The sequence below is a fragment of the Microcaecilia unicolor genome, chromosome 1, assembly GCF_901765095.1.
Source record: "Microcaecilia unicolor chromosome 1, aMicUni1.1, whole genome shotgun sequence".
NCBI classification, from domain to species: Eukaryota; Metazoa; Chordata; class Amphibia; order Gymnophiona; family Siphonopidae; genus Microcaecilia; species Microcaecilia unicolor.
The window spans coordinates 18,699,983-18,712,945 of NC_044031.1; the positions used below are offsets into that span (position 1 = coordinate 18,699,983).

General features: G+C 47.4%; 1 protein-coding gene across 1 annotated transcript in view; it reads right to left on the bottom strand.

Annotated features, from left to right (window-relative positions):
- Positions 1–4,411: 4,411 nt before the first annotated feature.
- Positions 4,412–12,963, bottom strand: part of LOC115463628 (oocyte zinc finger protein XlCOF6-like) — a 31,956-nt gene continuing 23,404 nt past the window's right edge. The window contains exon 3 of the mRNA XM_030194327.1: positions 4,412–5,828. Coding sequence (XP_030050187.1) covers positions 4,546–5,828 — 1,283 coding nt within the window. The 3' untranslated portion in view covers positions 4,412–4,545. The remainder of the gene's footprint in view (positions 5,829–12,963) is intronic.

Sequence of the window (12,963 nt, forward strand, 5' to 3'; positions counted from 1 at the left end):
GGAACGTGCTCTGCATCAAACTCATTTGGTCCTTTCTGAGGCACTCACCTTGGGAGGAACTCAGGGAGTACCTTTATCGTACCACCACAGATTTTTACAAGACAATGCACTAGACATTCGTTATAGAGAATTGGCATCTGCTTGGTCACTTGATCTGGGAACTGAGGTAACATGCACCATTTTTCCCTTGAGAGGTCTTTCGCAACCTCATACAGTCCGTCGTGCTATGCCATCTGGATTACTGTAATGGAGTGTATGCTGGATGTAAACAGCAACTAATGAAGAAACTGCAGACGGCCCAAAATACAGCGGCCAGATTGGTTTGTGGAAAGGCCAAGTTTGAGAGTGCCACGCCCCTCCAAAGAAACTACATTGGCTTCCTGTTAAAGATCGTATCACCTTTAAACTCTGCTCTCTAGTTCACCAAATCCTATATGGTGAAGTACCTGGCTATATGATAGATCTCATCATCCTACCGCTTCGGAATACGTTCCGACTCTCCCGTTCATATCTTACCCTTCATTATCCAAACTGCAATGGCATCAAGTACAAGTCTACGTATGCTACTTCCTTCTCTTTCATTAGCACTCAGCTTTGGAATTCTTTGCCGAGGACCATCAAAGACATCACAGATCATCTAGCTTTCAGGAAATTGAAGACCATGTTATTCAGAAGTGCTTATCCCACGGCCTCTTCCAGTGTCTCCACTGCTGGAAGCACATCGATGTAGAGACATTTGGACACATCCCCCTTCCCTCTGCCCTCAAAGTTTCCCTTCACCTTCCATCCATTCCTACTCTTCCCCATTATCTCTTGTAGGTTTTCTGCTGTATTAGCTTCATTTTACTGCATTGGCATCTGCCTCTGTGGTGCATTGTAAGCCACATTGAGCCTGACACTGTTGGAAACTGTGGGGTACAAATGAGATAATAAATAAATAAAATGTTACAAAATTCCATTAGGTCAATACATCAGCAAGTGATTTCAATTCAACACAAAGAGACGATGTACAAGTTTATCATGAGACTGTTTATTTCACCAAACCGGGCGAGACAAGCTGGGTTTGGGGGGGGGGGGGGGGGGGGGAAACTGCCCAAAATGTGGGAAGGAACGAGCGCGGCTTGGGCACATGTTTTGGCAGCGTAAGTCCATTTGGATCTTCTGGGACTCCTTAATAAAAATGATATCGAGGTGGTGGAACCAAAAAATGGAGGTCACCCCAGTGTTGCTATTCGGGCACTGGGAGAAGGGGGGATCCATTCGTGGAGGACTTCGCTCTTTTCTAAGATACTCAGTGACATTTGGCCTTAAGTCCATACTATGTGTTTGGCTCCAGTCAGCGTTGGAAAATGTACGTGATGGAACAGTTGAGGATGGACAGACTGGGTATCTCTGATTTAGATAGCATAAAAGGCCGCAGGCTTATGGCAACATGGGAGCCATTTTGGTTAACATTAACTCACCAGGCACGTAGCCGATTGTTAAATTAAGAATTGTTTTATAGTTAATACAAGAAATGTTTTCATATCCCCCTCTTAGTTTTTTTTTTGTTTATTTTTTCAGCACAAGGGAAGTTCAGAAGGGAGGGATGGTGGGTCAGGGAGGATACGGGGTTAGGATTAGAATACTAAATGCAGTGTACATTTGTATAACTTTGTAAAATTGAGACGTGCAGTCAAGATTGTAAACATACAGCTGGTAGATGTAGTTTGGTGGTCTGCAATTTACAAATGTGCGTTGTTTTGCTTTGTTGATATATTCAAACAATAAATAGATTTAAACATAAATTATTACAATAAAATTCTTTTATCCCAGCATTACAAAATATTGAATTCTTATTTATATAAATCTAAATTTCAGCATAAGCAAAATAAAATGACTCTGGTGGTTTTTGTGTTTCCTTGGAAGCTTTCAGATCTGATCTGCTACAAAACATGCTTGTCAGATTATTGAAGCTTCCCTATTCTGCTTATAATCGAAATAGAAAAACGCCTATATTGTGACCCAAATCGGGAGATAGACGTTTATCTCACAAAAGCGAATAAAGCTGTATAATCGAAAGCCGAATTTGGACGTTTTCAACTGCACTCTGTCGCGGATGCGGACAAAGTTGATGGGGGCGTGTCAAAGGCGGAACTGGGGCGTGGTTATCGGCCGATCAGAGATGGGCGCCTTTCGCCAATAATGGAAAAAAATATGCGTTTTTAGCGAGAATTTAGGGCACTTTTCCTGGACCCTGTTTTTCCACAAATAAGGCCCCAAAAAGAGCCCTAAATGACCAGATGACCACTGGAGGGAATCGGGGATGACCTCCCCTGACTCCCCGTGGTCACAAACCCCCTCCCACCACAAAATATGCCGTTTCGCAACTGTTTATTTTCACCCTCAAATGTCATACCCACCTCCCTGGCAGCAGTATGCAGTTTCCTGGAGCAGTTGTTAGGGGGTGCAGTGGACTTCAGGCAGGTGGACCCAGGCCCATCCCCCCCTACCTGTTACAATTGTGCTGCTTAATGCTTATTAGTCGTCCAACCCCCCAAACCCACTGTACCCACATGTAGGTGCCCCCCTTCACCCCTTAGGGCTATAGTAATGGTGTAGACTTGTGGGCAGTGGGTTTTGAGGGGGATTTGGGAGGCTCAACACACAAGGGAAGGGTGCTATGCACCTGGGAGCTCTTTTACCTTTTTTTTTTGTTTTTGTAAAAGTGCCCCCTAGGGTGCCCGGTTGGTGTCCTGGCATGTGAGGGGGGACAGTGCACTACGAATCCTGGCCCCTCCCACGAACAAATGCCTTGGATTTATTCGTTTTTGAGCTGGGCGCTTTCATTTTCCATTATTGCTGAAAAACAAAAACGCCCAGCTCACAAATTGTCGAATAAAACATGGACGTCTATTTTTTTCGAAAATACGGACCCGTTCTCGGAGATAAACGCCCATGGAGATAGACGTTTTCGTTCAATTATGCCCCTCCACGTCTACTCTCTTAATGCCTTTTATATATTTTTTTCTCTTTCGTATCTGTTATTCTTCAACCCTGACCTCTAAGGTCACCTTAACATACTTCTGCTTCTTTGGTATATTTTTTTCCATTATTCATCATTTTCAATTTGTAACCTCAAATTCCCCTGAATATTGACCACTCATATGTCCTTCACTGAAAGAAATTCTCTGCCTTATGTCCAGAGCTTGTTTGAAACAAGCAGACAATTTTTATAGCCTGCCTGTCCCTGAAAAGGCCAAGAAGACACAGGCTAGCTGTTTGCCCTGCTAGATCATACAAAAGGGAATAAGTTATATATACAAAGCTGGCTGAGCTCTGTAAAAACCAGACAGGTCTATACTAAACAATATGATGACAACTGAAACTTTTATTACACTCAGTACATATTAAAAAACTTTCTTCTGGCCATGAAGTAAAAGTTGGTTTAAGAGGATAGAGGGGAGGGAGGTGGGGGGAGGGGGGGAAGGGGATATAATTTTGGAAAAGGTAATATTCTAAGTATAGTGAAGAGTTACATGTAATAATAGCTTGGAGAAGACTCCTTTGAAGAAACATATTCAGAAGTCTCGTCTGTAAACACTGTTGGGATTTAAACAAGATAATAATACACAGAACCAAACAGGAGACACAATTATTGGAGTTTAATATAAAAGTTTATGGGTTATGATAGAATTATTTGTTATCAGACTTTATTGTTTAATAAGGAATTGCTAGTCATGCGTTTTCATTCATAACAACAGTTAATACATAAAAGTGAAATACAGAACACGGTTTGGGGGGAGGGAGGGATAAGTGCTATATTATAAAATTTGATGGCTGTACGTAATGTTGTATGCTTGAAGTGTTGTTCCACTGAGCTTTGTACAATTGTATTGATGCTGCTTTGTTAAGGTGGATTTGTACTTTTTGATGTGTCATCCAGGGACGGCGTATCTGAGGTTCGGCGGTAGGGGGGGCAGGGGCTACAGTGAGGGGGCACATTATAGCCCCCCCCTACCGCCGTCAGCCCCCCCTACCGCTGTCAACCCCCCCCCTACCGCTGTCAACTCCCCCTACCGCCGTTAACACTCCCTCCCTCCCCCACCTACCGCCGTCACCTACCCCGAGGTCCGCTTCCTCCAGCTTTTTAAAATATTGCTTCAGCTGGCGGGGGACCCCAACCCCCCGCCAGCCCAGCCACGATCTTTAACTTTTTCATCCTCATCGTGCAGCGCGCTGTGAAAGCTGCATGTATCTTTAGTTCCAGTTGGATGGAGTCTGACGGGGGGGGGGGGGGGGGGGGTCCCCCGCCAGCTGAAGCAATATTTTAAAAAGCCGGAGGAAGCGGACCTCGGGGTAGGTGACGGCGGTAGGCGAGGGAGGGAGGGTTGACTGCGGTAGGGGGGTCCGGGGCAAAATCTGCGGGGGCCCAGGCCCCTGTGGCCCCACGCAGATACGCCCCTGGTGTCATCAATAAAGACTGTTGAAATATAAAAAGTTTCTTCTGGGGGAACATTTCTCCATGGGTTAGTTTTGCGCATACCATGCGGTTTTATTTTGTCTTCAATACATTTTTCCCAAGGAGTAGTTGTTATTCTTCCCACTATGGATTATTTGGTGCTTCTGCAGATCCGATGAATACCTAAAACCTTTACTGCATTCAGTACATGTAAAGGTTTTATGATCATTGTGAATTATTTGATGCTTTTTGAGAGCTGATGACTGAGTGAAACTTGTATTACACTCAGTACATGTAAAAGGTTTTTTCCCACTGTGGATTCTTTGGTGGATTTTCAGATATGATGGTTGAGTGAAGCTTTTATTACACTCAGTACACGTAAAAGGTTTCGTTGCACTGTGGATTCTTTGGTGGATTTTCAGATATGATGATTGAGTGAAGCTTTTATTACACTCAGTACATGTAAAAGGTTTCTCTCCACTGTGGATTACTTTGTGCCTTTTCAGATCCGATGACTGAGTGAAACTTTTATTACACTCGGCACATGTAAAAGGTTTCTCTCCACTGTGGACTATTTGGTGGAGTTTCAGATAAGACGATCGAGTGAAACTTTTATTACACACAGTACAAAGAAAAGGTTTCTTTCCACTGTGGATTAATTTGTGCCTTTTGAGAGCTGATGACTGAGTGAAACTTTTACTACATACCGTACATGTAAAAGGTTTCTTTCCACTGTGGATCATTTGGTGGCGTTTCAGATACGATGGTTGACTAAAACTTTTACCACACTCAGTACATGTAAAGTGCTTCTTCCTGCTGTGGATGACTTTCACAAGCTCATCATATTTGAAAATCCTCCAACTTTTATTACACTCACATGTGAGGGGTTTCTTTCCGCTGTGGATCATTTGATGCCTTTTCAGAAAAGCCAAATCTGTGCATATTTTTTTTCCACTGCGGATTAGTTGCAGGATTTTCATATATGACGGCACAGCAAAACTTTTAGTACACAATGTACATGTAGAAGGTTGGGTGCCGTTGTGGCTTAATTGCTGTATTTTCCCCTCTGCTTGTGGGAGTCTAGAAGGCACTAGATCGCTGTTATTGTTTTGGAAGAGTCTCTCTGCTCTCAGGTTTCTCTGGTGCTCGGGGATGTTTGTGAGCTCCCTGTCACTTCTCTCACACTTAGTGAGTCTGTCTGGTGAGCCTCCTGCAGGGTCCGTCTGGGTTTCCTCTGATTCTTGCTGATGATTCCTTGTGCTTCTCCTTTCAGGCCCCTCAGAAAGATCCTGACACACATTTCCTGATTGTCTTGGTACTTCTTCCATTTCTACAGCAGCTTCTTGATTCTGCTCTCTCTTCTGTTCCTGTACGGCCTCGTTATCTGCTGGATATAAATAGAAGGCATTGATCATCTGTTGCTTTTTTTTTAGGATCACAAAATGATCTGTGATATTTAGGGAATTCTATGGGTTAGCACAGGGGTCCTTAAACTTTTAGCAGAAATTTCAAAAGAAAAACACACAACTCAGTGGCCCCGGCATATCTTTGGAGAACTATGCCCGTTTCCTTAAAATGCCAGTGCCAACCAGGATGCCATCTCTGTGGGACAGCACTTTACCAAACCAGAGCACTGTGTCAATGGTTTTATGGTGAGAATACTAAAAGGAAACTTTAAAACAATACAGGAACGCAAGACCTTTGAAGTCAAAATGATGAAATAGTTTGACACCCACCAGACAGGACTTAACAAAGATCTGGGTTTTCTATCCCACTATAAACCTGCTGCTTTGTCACCCTCTTATCTACCGTACGTCTCTCCCTGTCTCTCATCCACCTGGCTGCCCGTTTCTCACTTTACCCACCCCACCCTCTTCCTGTGAGACTGTCAATGGAATGCTTTGGTGTTTCACTTATATATACTGTTATTTATCAACATTTGCTTATTTCTGATCTAAATAAGTAGGGTTATCTTCAAAAGTTAATCAAAAAATGTATTAAGTTAGTCCAATAAAAAAGGTATCATCTTATTTTCTTTTCTATGTATTGTTATATATTTCTATTTATTACCTTTAAAAGTGGACTAACATGGCTACCACATCACTCTACTTAAGAGGAAAATAAAATCTGATATTAAGTCATTCTGCAAAAAAGTCTTTGATGAACGCCATAGGTTGCTGCCCTTCTGAACCCTCCGATACGCCTAATATGTGGAGATTGTTACCTCTGTTTTATTATTGGCCTCTTTTAAATCTCATCGAGATCCGATAAGCTTTTCCAGTCAGATCTATAAGCTGTTAGTTTATCTTCTATACAGTGGCGTAGCAAGGGCGGGGCGGTGGAGGCGGTCTGCCCCGGGTGTCAGCAGGTGTGAGTGTGTGTGTGTGTGGGGTGCTCCGCTCCCGCTGCTCCCACCCAAAGGGCCGCTGGCGCTGCAGTCCTCACCTGCCTACCAGCTCTGTCGACAGATGACAGCCCTCTTCTCCTGCCACCACCCTGCCTTAAAAAAAAAAATCTGTGAAGCGGCGTCGCAGGCAGTGCCTCGTGTCTGCCCTGCTTGTAAAAGAAGCAAATCTCCTCCTCGTCGTCAGGCCTTCCCTCACTGTGTCCCACCCTCCTCTGAGGTAACTTCCTATTTCCGCGAGGGCGGGACACAGTAAGGGAAGGCCCGACGAGGAGGAGGAGATTTGCTTCTTTTACAAGCTGGGCAGACGTGAGGCTGCCTGCGACGCCACTTCACAGATTTTTTTTTAAAGGCAGGGTGGTGGCAGGAGAAGAGGGCTGTCATCTGTTGACAGAGCTGGTAGGCAGGTCAGGGCTCAGATGGGAGAAGAGGACTGGGGTGGGGAGGGAGTTCTCAGATGGGAGAAGGGGGCTGGAACTGGGGTCTGAGAAAGGGCCATGAGGGAAAATGGGGGCCATGCCTGGGGCAGGTGGGAGAATGGGTCTGGGGCTGAAAAGTGGGGCCCTAATGCATGGCATGTGGATGAAGGGGGCTGGAACTGGGGGCTGAAAAGGAGGGTAGGTGGGATAAGGGGGCTAGTACTGGGACTGGAGGCTGAAAAGGGGCAGGGGCTGAAACTGTGGGTACTGGGGGCTGAAAAGGAGATAGGGAGAAGCAGCTGGGGGCTGAAGCTTGGGGCTGGTGAGAGAAAAGGGCTGGGGACTGGGGTTGAAACTGGGTGCTGAAAAGGGGACAGGGAGAAGTGGCTTGGGGCTGAAGCTCGGGACTGGTGGGAGAAAAGGGCTGGGGCTAAAACTGGGGACTGGTGGGATAGTGGGGCTGAAACTGGGGGCTGAAAAGGGGGAGCATGTGGGAGATGTGGGCTGGGGCTAGAACTAGGGGCAGGTGGGATAAGGGGGCTGGAACTGGGTGCTGAAAAAAAGGGGCAGAGAGAGGGGACAGATCCTGGATGGAATGGGGAGCGAGAGGGAGGGCAGACCCTGGATGGATGGGAGAGGGAGGGCAAATGGTGGATTGAAGGGGCAGAGAGAAAGGGCAGACAGTGGATGGAAGGGTAGAAAGGGCAGTGAATGGAAGGGGGAGAGGGCAGACAGGGGCAAACGGTGGATGGAAGGAGCAGAGATAGAGGGCAGATGTGGATGGAAGGGGCAGGGAGAGAGGGCAGACATTGGATGGAGGAGACAGCAGAGAGGGCAGACACTGGATGGCAGAGAGAGAACAAAGACAGATGCTGGATGGAAGGAAGACAGTGAAAAGAAGATGAGGAAAGCAGAAACCAGAGACAACAAACTGTAAATAAAATATATATTTTTACTAGTAAAAAAGCCCGTTTCTGTGATTGATGAAACGGGCGCTAGCAAGGTATTTGTTTTTTGCAATGATTGTGCTGTAAGTGGTGTTTTTTCTAATTGTGTTGTGTTGGTAATGAATACTTGTTATTTCTGTGTTATATGCCATTTCTTTTGGGTGGGGTTTGCTGAATGTCCCTTGCTTGTAAAGTTTGATGAACTGTACATCTACTTACGCTTATATTCGGGGGGAACCCACATTCAGGGTGGGGTTGGGAAATCCGGTGGCAAAGAGATGGGCTGAGAGGGGCTTATTGAGGTTTCGAGATCTATTAGAAGATGGGAAAATGAGATTGTTTACAGAGCTTAAGGAAGACTATGGGGTTTTGGATAGGGATAGATTCTTTTACCTACAGGTCCAACATTACATTTATACACAAGGATGGTTACGAAAGGATCCAGAGGATTATGAAGAATTAGAGAATTTGTGGGGCTCTTTAGGGACAATGAAGGGAGTTATATCTATGTTGTATAAATTTATAAGGGGAAGGAGTTTTGAGAAATGTTTGTATATGACTCGATGGGAAAGTGATTTGCAGAAGGAATTAACAGTTCATGAGTGGAAGGCCATTATTTTGGAAGTTAACAAAGCATCGACATGTGTGTTGCTGAAAGAAAATGCCTTTAAGGTCCTCTCGAGATGGTATTTTACCCCACACAGATTGCATGTGATGTTTCCAGGGGCTTCACAGTTTTGTTGGAGATGTTTAACGGAAGTGGGAACTTTCTTACATATTTGGTGGTCTTGTGGGAAATTACAATTGTACTGGCAAACCATTACTGCAAAGATAACTGCCCACACAGGTAAGACCTTTTTGTGCGAGCCTCAGTGGTGCCTGTTGGGCTTAGGGAACAGACGAGGAGCTAAATGGCAGAGACGTCTAAAGAGGATGTGCTTGACAGCTGCAAAGAGTGTCATTGCCCGGTTTTGGAAACAGCAAGAGGCACCAACAGAGCAAGACTGGCTTCTAAAACTTATTGGGGAGATGGAGAAACTAACTGACAAAAGGGTGGGAAATTATAATATGAATGATGAACTCTGGACTCAATTAAGAGCTATGACCCAAGCGAGTTAGCAATAGGTGTATGATGGGAGAGGGGAGGGAGGGTGAGGGGGGTTTGGGGAAGGGTGGGGGGGGGGAGAAATGAAAATTAAAGTCTGTATTTGTTCACTTGCAGATTTATTGTTGATTAATAAAAAAAGAATGTTTAAAAAAAAAAGTTTGATGAACTGGTAGTTGGCTTTGAGGTTGGTGTTGTACTGTCAGTGTGTGTGTTTTGTCAGTGGGGGTTAGTGTGTGTGGTGCAGTGGAGGTGTGTTATGGTGTGCAGCATTCTGTTCTGTTTTTGCGGGACCAGAGCTTGAGCGACAGAAGGGAAGGAAGGCGCACCGAGCGAAGAACACGCGCTTCGCTGACGCATGCCGCCTGAATGAACTCCGAGGAGGTACGCTTTTAAAATTTAAGAGGAGAAGGGGGGGGGGGGGGGTTCCTGGTGCTGGGAGGGAGGGAGGACGGGCGGGCGGGTTGATGGTTGCTTGTTTGATTGGAGGGAGGGCGGGAGGCAGGCCTGGTGCTGGGTGCTGCTGGGTGGGTGGGTGGGTGAGTGGGAGGGAGGAGGGAGGCCTGCTACTGCGTGCTGGGAGGGAGTGAGGCCTGATGTTGGGTGCTGGGTGGGAGGGAGGGAGGGAGGGAGGCCTGATGTTGGGTGCTGGGTAGGCGGCAGGCCTGATGTTGGGTGCTGGGAGGGAGGGAGGCCTGATGTTGGGTGGGAGGGAAGCCTGATGGTGGGTGCTGGGTGGGAGGGAAGCCTGATGGTGGGTGCTCGGTGGGAGGGAAGCCTGATGTTGGGTACTGGGTGGGAGGGGGGCCTGATGTTGGGTGCTGGGTGGGAGGGAGGGAGGGAGGCCTGATGTTGGGTGCTGGGTAGGAGGCAGGCCTGATGTTGGGTGCTGGGTGGGAGGGAGGGAGGGAGGCCTGATGTTGGGTGCTGGGTAGGCGGCAGGCCTGATGTTGGGTGCTGGGAGGGAGGGAGGCCTGATGTTGGGTGGGAGGGAAGCCTGATGGTGGGTGCTGGGTGGGAGGGAGGCCTGATGGTGGGTGATGGGTGGGAGGGAAGCCTGATGTTGGGTGCTGGGTGGGAGGGAAGCCTGATGGTGGGTGCTGGGTGGGAGGGAGGCCTGATGTTGGGTGCTCGGTGGGAGGGAAGCCTGATGGTGGGTGCTGGGAGGGAGGGGGGCCTGATGTTGGGTGCTGGGTGGGAGGGAGGGAGGGAGGCCTGATGTTGGGTGCTGGGTAGGAGGCAGGCCTGATGTTGGGTGCTGGGTGGGAGGGAGGGAGGGAGGCCTGATGTTGGGTGCTGGGTAGGCGGCAGGCCTGATGTTGGGTGCTGGGAGGGAGGGAAGCCTGATGGTGGGTGCTGGGTGGGAGGGAGGCCTGATGGTGGGTGCTCGGTGGGAGGGAAGCCTGATGTTGGGTGCTGGGAGGGAGGGAGGCCTGATGTTGGGTGGGAGGGAAGCCTGATGGTGGGTGCTGGGTGGGAGGGAGGCCTGATGGTGGGTGCTGGGTGGGAGGGAAGCCTGATGGTGGGTGCTGGGTGGGAGGGAGGCCTGATGTTGGGTGCTCGGTGGGAGGGAAGCCTGATGGTGGGTGCTGGGTGGGAGGGAGGCCTAATGGTGGGTGCTGGGTGGGAGGGAGGCCTGATGTTGGGTGCTGGGTGGGAGGGAAGCCTGATGGTGGGTGCTGGGTGGGAGGGAGGCCTGATGGTGAGTGCTGGGTGGGAGGGAGGCCTGATGGTGAGTGCTGGGTGGGTGGGAGGGAGGCCTGATGTTGGGTTCTGGGTGGGTGGGAGGGAGGCCTGGTGCTGGGTGCTGCCGGGTGCTGGGAGGGAGGGTAGGGGGGTGAGGAGGGTGGCTGGACATTTGTGGCTGGAGGGGAGAGGATGGTTGCTGGACATGGATGGAGGGCAAGAAATGAAGAAGAAAGGAGGAAAGTAAAGAAATAAATGGAAAGGAAGCCCTGGAAACGGATTTAAGAGAACAGATAGAGAGCAGCAGAATCAGCGACTAGAACCGATATGGATAGAAAAACAAAATCACCAGACAACAAAGGTAGGAAAAATCATTTTATTTTCATTTTAGTGTTTGGAATATGTCGAATTTGAGAATTTACATCTGCTGTCTTATTTTGCACTGGGTATACTGGAGCTGTCTGTTTATATGCGCCATGGCTGGTGTAAGGGGTGTGGCTATCATAGGGGTGGAGTCATATGTGGTGACCCTGCCCATAATGAGTACCGGCACTTTGCGATGAATAATTCGCTTTTGGGTTGCTGTTTGGGCAGTCGGTCTCTGAAAGGTTCGCCATCACTGTCCTAGGCCTACTCATCCTTGTAGGTATCCTACTGAACATATCAAACTCTTACTATGACTTCCATAGCGCAACTAGGCGTACACAGCACTGTACACATTATATGCAGGTACTTTCTCTGTCCTTAGAGGGCTCATAATCTAAGAGGTCCTTTTACTAAGCTGCGCTGAAAAATAGACTGTGCTAGTGTAAGTGTGTGTTTTGGACGTGCGCAGATCCATTTTTCAGCGCGCCTGTAAAATGGACGTGCGGCAAAATGAAAATTGGCGCGCATCCATTTTGGGTCTGAGTCCTTATCGCCACCCACTGACTTTGCGGTAAGGTCTGACGCATTAACTGGGCGATAATCATCTACGTGCGTTGGATGCCTTTTACAGCCTGGTTAGCGCCGAGCGCCACAAAATAAATTTTTTTTTCCATCGCGTGTAAAAAATGAAATTACCACCCAGGCCACATGGTATTTTATTTATTTAGATTTTGCTCACACCTTTTTCAGTAGTAGCTCAAGGTGAATTACATTCAGGTACTGTGGATATTTCTCTGTCCCAGGAGGGCTCACAATCTAAGTTTGTACCTGAAGCAATGGAGGGTTAAGTGACTTGCCCAAGATCACAAGGAGCAGCAGTGGGATTTGAACCAGCCACCTCTGGATTGTAGGACCAGTGCTCTAACCACTAGGCCACTCCTCCACTCCAAATTGATGTGTAGGTGCCTTCACAGCTTAGTAAAAGGGCCCCTAATCTTTTTTTTTTGGTACCTGGGACTTGCCCAAGGTCACAAGGAGTTACAGGGGGAATTGAACCCAGGTTGCCAGGATCAAAGCCCGCTGTACTAACCATTAGATACCTAGGCAGTGTTCTCATGGATCCTTCCTGTTGAGGGTAAAGGCCAAATAAGGGAAGCTGTTATCCTGGAGATCAACATGTGGCCAAGCAGACGGTGCCAATGTGATTTTTTTATTGGCATGACAAAAAGTTCATTGAAGGCCAGGGTAATTATAGGTACATCACATTTTGATCACATCTCTCCTGTTCTGAAGTCTTTGCATTGGCTCCCTGTGAAATGTCACAAAGAATTTAAGATCTTGTTATTGGTTCTCAAAGTTGTAAATAATTGTGTTTCTCCAATGTTTTGCTCTGTTCTGAGACTTTACCAGCCGACACGTTCCCCGAGATCTTCTCAAAAGGATTTGTTTGATGTTCTCTCTTTTCGGCAAGGGTGTATGGAAGAGTACAGACCCTCTATCGGACTGACTGTTCACTTGTCCTTTAGATTGTAAGCTCTTTGAGCAGGGACTGTCTTTTGTGTTTAATTGTACAGCGCTGCGTAACCCTAGTAGCG